Source organism: Nicotiana sylvestris, chromosome 10, assembly GCF_000393655.2.
Source record: "Nicotiana sylvestris chromosome 10, ASM39365v2, whole genome shotgun sequence".
Classification (NCBI taxonomy): domain Eukaryota; kingdom Viridiplantae; phylum Streptophyta; class Magnoliopsida; order Solanales; family Solanaceae; genus Nicotiana; species Nicotiana sylvestris.
Window position 1 is genome coordinate 18,075,073 of NC_091066.1, and position 9,071 is coordinate 18,084,143.

Consider the following 9,071-nt stretch of genomic DNA (forward strand, 5'->3'; position numbering starts at 1 on the left):
ATTACTTATGGAATAATGTTAATAACTCATGTTACCGGTGCTTCAGTGGAAAGAAGTTTTCAAAATTAAAATTAATAAAATCTTACCAAAGATCCACAATGTCTCAAGAAAGGTTAAGTGGATTAGTTATATTGTCAATTGAGAAATACTTATTAAGAGTTATTGATTATAAGAAAATCATTAAAAACTTTGTATCTAAGAAAAGCTAGAAAAATAGACTTCAAATAAATAAATAAATATTTAAAAAAAGTTAATGCCCTCATAAAATTTGACTTTAGGCCACAAAATTCGTCGGACCGCCCCTGATGTCTCGAGATTAAGAGCCCGTTTGGATTGACTTGTTTTAAGTGCTTTTAAGCTAAAATAGCTTTTAAGTCATTTTGTAGTGTTTGGATAAAGTAAAAAAGTGCTTTTAAGCACTTATTTTTAAGCTAAAATGACAAAAACAAGCCAAAAGCAAAAAGTTAGAATTCCTAACTTATAGCTTAAAAGCTATTTTGGCTTAAAAGTCACTTAAAACAAGTTCATCCAAACGGGCTCTAAGTAAGCTAAGAAAGTATTAGTCATGCATATTAGTCTGCTTGTGAAGCTAACTGCACAAACAGTTGCACAAGAATCTCAAAATCTTAGCGGAATCTTCCGAGAGAGATTTTGTATTGTAAAATATACAAACATCAGTCCAACAAAGGGCCACCCGACACCTATGACCTAGTAATTTGTCAGAGAAATAATATTTTAAATAAAAGATCTTACTGAGACCTGTGTAAATTTCTATAAACTCCAAGACAAAAAAAATTAATGCATGCATTCATTTTTTTCTGTGAGGTTAATGATTTTAGTGAATGCATTCATTTCCTATAAGGTATTATATGACAGCAAAAATTTGTCAGTAAGTTGGTAGCCGTTGCCACATCCAATTGCTAAATTCATATGAGGAGGTGTTCTCTCCCATACTCTCGCACAATCACAGGCACACTTGTAGTTGGTATCTGAAAAACACCAAAAGACCATGAAATGAGTAGGGATAAAAGGATACAACTCCTAAAGATTTCAAACTGCAGTAATGAAATCTAAAGAACTAAGGTTGCAAGCAAAATTGTGAAATTCACTTACCATGCCATAATCTGTGATGATCATTGAGACATAGTCTGAAGGAGTAACATCATACCTATTAAAATCATGGATTAGGTATTAGATGAATGAGAAAATCTTATTTGTTTAATTTCCTTTAAGGGTTGACTAAAAACTTCTCTGAGGAAAAGTTACTTCTTCTCTACTTGTCAATACGTTTTCAACATCTTATTACCAGAAGAGCATCTTAGGAGTCGGACTTTCTTTTTGAGTAGTGTCTTAGGACTCACATTTATGTTTTCTAGCCTAAAATTGTGCACTACAACGTATCTTTGTTTTCCGACTCACTTCTAGTTGACAACATTCGATTTCTCAAGTAACAATTTTAGTCCGGAAACTTTAAGCAAGTTACAGCTTACTAAGGAGTTGAGGCAGTGATTTTGAAAGGAGCAGCGTAGTGGAAAATGACTTTTTCCTAGGGAGCTCAAGGGCAATTCAGTTTGTTCTTGTAAATAATAGGTAGCTTCGGAGGATTTTAAGTTGTTATGCACTTCTACTCCACATTTCATCATAAAACTAAGGTTCATCCTTTTCTTGATGTCATGAAACTTTTCTTTTCCTAGATATATGTGAAGTTTTTTGTTCCTACCCCAATGCCCTTGTAATGTATCTAATGCAGATGGGGAAGAAAGCAGATAAACCATAACAAACTCCCCAATGCTAAAGACTCGATTTAACAATATTAGGACATTATGGACAGATAGAGCTTTATAAAAATCAAAGGAAACTATAATTTATCCTTAATTTGTGAGAGAAAATTAAGAGTCTGTTTGGAAAGCCACCTTGGAAATGGATTTAAGTGTAATTGGATGTAATTACACAGTTTGACATGTTTGTTTGGCCAAGTAATTACTTGGTCAGCATGGAATTGGGTGTAATTGGAGGGGTGTAATTACACTCTCCAATTCTCAAGGGGGAGGTGAGAATTGGTGGTAATTACACTGTGTAATTACAAGGTTGCTTTTTAGTTTCTTTCCTTTTTGTTTTTATTTTAATTTATTTTCTTTATAACTTTTTATTTCTATTTTTTTAATTTTTTAATTTTATTTTTACTTTTTTTTTTTTGAAATTTTAAAATATATTTTTCTTTGTACATTATTTATCTTTTATTTCTCTATCTTTATTTCTTGTGATTCCATGTAATTGCTTATATTTTATTTTTTATGTAGTTTATTATTCTATTTTTATAAACTACACCTCCTAATATTAGAATTAATGAGTCATTAACAAACTTGGCATATAATGAGTGATGTAATTAAAGTGGAATTTCGTTGTTGAATGTGGTTATAAACATATCATATTTCCTTATCTTAAATTGCAGTGGAACTTACTATTACTATGTTGGAATTTGACATATGTTAAACGATTTTATTTTTTTTGAATTTTGAAAATGTGTTATATTCATAGTTCCAATTTACTTGTTTTAGTAGTATTGGCTCACATTGCATGTCGTTCATTTTTTAGTTAGAATTGATTGATTAGTTTTATCAAACATTTGAATTATGTTATGACATTATTTTATAAATATTAATTTATTTTATCAAACATGAATTCCATGATGTTCTTACAAAACATATATCTTTAATTTTTGTAAATATCTAAATTAAATATTACTAATTTAAATATAAATATATATAAAAAAAAATTACAATATTAGTTATAAATACATGATTACTAATTAATGTATATTCACGAAAAAATATACATCTTAAATACCAAATATAATGTCATTTATATTTACAAAAATTTATAGGCATATATCTATTATATTAGCTTTAAGTTTTGATAATTACTTAATTTAAAATTTAATCTAACTGTGTAATTACACTTGTGCAACCAAACAGTAAACTTGTAATTACAGTGTAATTACGCTATGACAAACAAACAAGTCGTCGTAATTACACAACTGTGAAATTACTAGGCTGTGTAATTACTACCCTATTAATTACACCAATTCCAATTACAGGATGACTTTCCAAACAGACTCTAAAAGAAGAAAACCACTCACATCAAATTCAGAAGCTGAATATTATCATTGCTTGTCCAGTTATCCGAAAAATTGACATCCAGTCCACCAGGAACTTTGGAAATGGCATCTGGTTCACCTGCAATTGAGTTAATAGACAATATAGCCACACAGATAATATTGCAATATATGGCAGGAAATATAATCTATGAATAGGACATACCTAGCTCATTGGAACAAACAGAATCAAGCTGCACTCTCTCGTGAAACTTATATGCTTCACAACAAATCAGTAGAGGAACACGGAATGCATGAGCAACCATAGCAACACATGCAGTCCCAATTCTAGAGTACACAGTCCCATTAGATAATACAGATGCAGCACCCATGAACACTCTAGTGACTTCATGCATAATGTAAGAAATAGCATTTATATGAGTGTATGTACAACACAGGCCCTTCTTCACCAGCCTCCGAAGTAGTGCCTTGCCTTCAAGTCTAGGGCGAGAATCTACCACTATTACACGAAATCGCTTCCCAAGCTCGTAAGCGTGTAGCAGAATCATTTCAACAACAGAGGAAGAACCAAATGTGAGAAGAACATCACCATCTCTGACCTTCGTAACTGCCTGTCTTATTATTACTCTGTCAGCTAGTACTATCTTCTCATTAATGAAGCGCTCAATATCTGAGTAAAGAGCAGCCTTTGCTTCTGACTCAGAAAGAGTTAAAGATAACTTGGCTATACGAGCTTTTAGAAAGCGAATTGCATTTCCCATGCTAATAGAAAGGGGTCTACACTCGTTAAAAAATGAAACATAGCCATTGATCCTTGCTGTTAAATCTCTACCTAGAGCTTTTTCACGAGGTGTAGAGTAATCTCTGATGGCTTGTTGAAATGCTTGCAGCATTGCAACACAGCGAGCATTTCCCCCAACAACATCCCCAGCCAAATACTGCAGTCCTACCTGGTAAGAAGTTCAGAAACAATCATGGAGACATGTGACATTTCTAAACCACTTAGTGTCATACTAGAATTAACAATGCTTTAAGTCCACATTTAATCACAAACTACAACTAGTAGTTGTATTCAAATTTTTAACTAAAAAAAAATTGGGTATAATGATATCATAAAGCAAATAAAATTAACTTAAAGTAAGAAAATTTAGAGGATAAAATTAGGAAAAGAGCATGTAGCTCAGTAGTTAGAGCATCTGCTTCCTAAAGTAAGAAAATATAGAAGATAAAATGAGAGAAGAACATCTGATATGATCTAGCAATGTACTACTTAGATCTCCAGATGTATCCATCGGCAGGTGAGGTACAACAGTGATTGGAGGGTTTAAAATGGGACGAACCGAATGAAGTTATCTCAAAAGACTTATAATTTCCTGAAATTCACACAAACTTAGTGAAAAGATCAAAAGGAAAGAAAGCAAAAACTCCACCTAGGTAATACCAATTTATGAGATTTAAGGTTTTGTCATACTAGTACACTTCCATTAGGTTCAATCATTCAATGTTTGCTAAAGTTCTTTTTAGTTTGTTTAGAGATTTGTATGTCCATAGAAATTGTAGGGGATATCTAGAGTTTGAGAAACTTAAATTATTGAGTAACATAATGAAACTGGTTCAAAGCGAAATAAATATAGAGGATTCATATACTGACTCAAATTAGGTTGGGACTGAGGCATAGTGAAAGTCAAAACAGCAGGGATCTCAGCAGTCCGGTGATAATACAGTCTTAGTGCATCTGACAACAGATGCAATATCACGAAGCAAGATGATAATGTGCATCTCTTCTTGTTACTTGCTGAATAAAGTCCTCCATGACAAGCTTAGTATCTTAGACAACTACTTCTGTGAAATGTTCCCATTTCAAAGCAGAAATAAACAAAAATGGGACATGACGCATGGGGAAGTTACCTTGTAAACTGCAGGATGCATAGGGTCAAGGTGGAAAAACCTTGATTCAAGATCAGGTAGCTGAGTTCCTTGTTCATACTGAGGTAAATGCCGAAACAGTTCTGCCCTATTTCTAGCTTCAGTCTTTTTAACTACTGCACGTTTCTTAGCTTTTTCAACACGATTATTATCATCAAATTGCATCCTAGGAGCAGGTACATCTTTCTTGCGATCTTTCTCTAGTGGTCGGTCACCTCCTTTTGTCTGAGAAGTAGCTACAGATGATATCACGGGGCCACCATCTTTCTTTTGTGAAGGCTTCTTAGAAGGTTTACCAGACTGTCCATGTAACTTTGTCCCAGATGTTTCTCCACCTATATATGATCCAAAAATAAAATAAATTTTCAGAAAGATGATTTAATGACTCCGCAAAAAGATTTTTTGACCTAACTTTAATTAGCATACAGCTTTTGGAAGCTCCAATTACCATCATGTACTCACTATTCAGAAATCTTCTTACGGTAATGTCACAAGTCACAACTATAAACCTTCTTTCATGTTTCAAAAAAGAAAGCAAGAACAACTATTACTACTATGCCTTCAAGTCCGAGCTAGTCATGGACTAGTGTTCGACTAATGAATCTTCAATATTCATTTTGCTCCATTTAATGCCGTTTCACTCCAACCCCCAATGTTTCAAGAAGAAAGCAAATAAAAAGTGAAATAGGAGGAACCAATTCATTTCTTTAATGCCGTTTCACTCCAACCCCCAATGTTTCAAGAGAACGTGAAGATAATAATTAAGACTAATAATTTTCTATGACACAATTTGGTGGTTACAAATGAAAATAAGCAAGCCTTCGACATTGACCTACCTAGGTCCTTGGAGAATCTTATGGATGCAAATACATATGCTGTGTATTAGCAGCTAGTACATTTCATATCTTTACTCAGAGACACACAACTAGATATTCTCAACATCACAAAGAGATGGCTATTTTAAGAATAAAGCTAATAACACTTGTAAGAGATGCCAGGTCTACCTATCAAAAAAAAAAAAAAAAATAGATGCCAGGTGATGGCATAACTTTTTCTCTGAAAGAAAATCAGGATATATGGAGTCTCACAAACACAGTCATATAAAAACTTACCAAGTATAACTTATCAAATAAAAAAAAGAACCTAAACAAGTATATACTCTATCCTCTATCAGTTCCATTATCTTCTTCTTTTTTTCTATCAATTCTACTATCAAGCATGACAATCAAACAACAAGATTGATGTTTCAAAAGCAGCACATTCAATAAACAGAGGCATCCATTAACAAGAAAGAAGAACAAGCAACTGGAAAAGGTGGGGATTGCTGACGGAGAGAGGCGTTTCATAGAAATCACAACGTTGTACAAGTATGTAAGCAGAAAATCATATGATTCTAGAAAATGAACAATAACAAATTCTTTCGCTAGACAAGTTAGCCCCAGATGAAGTCTGAATAATAAAGACACAAACTAGTTAACAGAAGTTGTATCACAAAGAAAGTAAACTCTAAAATCCTTGTTTCCACCCTACTCCCCTGTGTGAAGATAACGTATAGCGGTTGCTTTCCTAACTTAATAGGGAAGATGATTGAAACCTTTTCCAGCAGCTTTTGCAGCTCTTTGAGCCTCCTGCAGTGCACGCCTTTCAGCTTTGGTGGTCTTCCCTTTCAGTGGCTTTGCATTTCTTTCTACCTCATTTGAAGTTTCAGCAACTTGTGCACTGATCAGTTCTGCAAGACAAAAATGTTTTTTATCATCATCTGAGAAACACTGGTTCTAGCAAGATCAAAGTTCTTGGGAGGAAGAACTCGCTTTTCAGCCCACCTAATTGTTGTTAATTGACGAATAAAGGGGTTTAGTGCAAATAATGCGAGCAGGAAAGCATTATTTATCACCAGCATTCTTGCTCCTAAGATGTGAAAAGTCAGAAATGATAGCTCAGATAAAACTTTTGAACTACATCAGTAACAATGCTCCACATGTCGTCCTAATTATAAGATCAAACATTACCATATAGTGCCTCATAAATAAAGCTAGAATTACAAGTTACAAGATGATACTGAATGTGCAGAGTATATGGTCTCAGAAGAGTATACTACATAGAATCTCTGGATCTTGTGTTCAGTTGATATTAGGATCGGGTTCAAAAGTTTAAATCTAATTGTCATGTACTCCAAATCGAGCAACGAATGCAATGAGGAAAAGTCTCCATCTGCCTAAGCCTTGGTGGGCAGAGTTAACTGCTACTTGTGCTGGTGGGAGGTCGCAGGTACCTGTGCTGGTGGAAGGTAGCAGGTATCTCGGTACTGGTGGGAGGTAGCAAGTATCTCGGTACTGGTGGGAGGTAGCAAGTATATCGGTACTGGTGGGAGGTAGCAGGTATCTCGGTACTGGTGGGAGGTAGCAGGTATCTCGGTACTGGTGGGAGGTAGTAGGTATGTTGGGGAGGTAGCACGTACCTCTGGAATAATCAAAATGTGTGCAAGCTGGCTCGAACGCCACCGTCGTAAATAATAAAGAAAGAGAGCAAAAGTTCGTACTGCCAGTTTACACAAATACAAAGACGCTTTCCACATTATCTAGCATTGCAAATACCTATACGAAAACTTAGGGAATCATAAATCAACAATAATGCCCAGTTTAAATGGGCCAAATTACGAATGCTAGAGGTACCTTGATCGTCTTTCGACTCTGTCAATCGGGCAGCTGAAGTCAAACCGAAGCCGTCAGTTTGACGACTCCAGTGTGTTGAGTCCTCGGAAAACTCTCCCTCTACGCCAATTCCACTAGACGCCGGCGAAGTCCCAAGCACCGACTGCATAGGATTGTAGCTTCCTACCAATTGCTCACTCTCGTCAAAAGAAGACCGCCGAGGCCGCGACGTAGACGTAGAATTAGGAACAGGAACAGCCTGTGAGACGCTCTCGAAGGCATGAGGGATCATTGAATTACCGGATGGAGATGAGGAAAGCCCGGGATGGTTATCCGGGTCGTTAATGTGTGGGTCGGGTGCGAAAAAACCCACCCGACGAACTTTTGGATCTATAACCCGAGAGGGACGACGAGGATCCATAGAACCAAAGAGTTAGGGTTTGAACGAGCAGCTGAACTTTTCCTCTGAAATGTTCTTTCGCAGGCAATCCATAGAACCAAAGAGTTAGCGTTTGGATTTATTTTTTTTAAAAAAAGAAAGGCTTCAAATAAAGTTTGTAAAGCATGTCAAAGAATGTTCCAATATAATATTCCATGTGATAATATGATATTTGAAATATTACTTCCTTAAAGGAGAGAATTAAGGAAGAGAATATATTTATATCAATGAGAAAAAAAATTCATGTACTTTTCTATAGTACATTTGTACATGAAATGTTTTAAATGCCTTTTATATTTAAAAGTATTTGAAATTTTATAACAAAGAAAATTGGTTGATTAATCAAAATAATATATGTGTTGAGTGAAAGTAACAAATAATCTCTATATGAAACCAAAAACCTTGTTAGTTATTAATATTCTAGTAATGAATCAAAGCAGCAAATCAATTGTTTACCTCGAAAATACGAGCAACAATTAAACTTGATTTGTGGTTTTAAAGATACGTAATTTAGTTCAATACCAATTAATAATCAAGAAATATGAAGTAGAAATGAAAGATAGAAGTGAATCAAACCAATGTTAGTTAGCAGCAGTGACCTCGAGAAGGTGACCTCGAGGTGGCTTAGGGCAATAAGAACAATAAAGTAAGAAGATCAAAGTAAGAACAATTAAGCTAAGGGACAATTCTGATGAACAACAGGCAAAAAGTAGAGAGTCTATTCTTTGCTCAGTAAAAGATAATCTTAGAAATGATTGGGATCCCCCTTATATAATGGAGGGAACCCTAAATAAGGAATACTTCCATTTACAGTAAGGAATATTCTTGGTACAACTGTCTAACCGTCTAGTACAAAATTGTACAATCTTATTCCGTGATTTATGCCATGACTTAGGGGACGTGGCAAGAATCTAGCTCGCTCCGGTACAAATCCATAACT

General features: G+C 34.8%; 1 protein-coding gene across 1 annotated transcript; it reads right to left on the bottom strand.

Moving 5' to 3' along the window:
• Nucleotides 1–626: 626 nt before the first annotated feature.
• LOC104231128 (uncharacterized) lies at nucleotides 627–8,285 on the bottom strand. Its single transcript, XM_009784071.2, has 7 exons — nucleotides 7,714–8,285; nucleotides 6,636–6,770; nucleotides 5,024–5,376; nucleotides 3,321–4,065; nucleotides 3,140–3,236; nucleotides 1,114–1,168; nucleotides 627–989 (listed from the first exon to the last, which is right to left on the bottom strand). The coding sequence occupies exons 1-7, from the start codon at nucleotides 8,111–8,113 to the stop codon at nucleotides 927–929; spliced, it is 1,848 nt and encodes a 615-aa protein (XP_009782373.1). The 5' UTR covers nucleotides 8,114–8,285; the 3' UTR covers nucleotides 627–926.
• Between the last annotated feature and the right edge of the window lie 786 nt (nucleotides 8,286–9,071).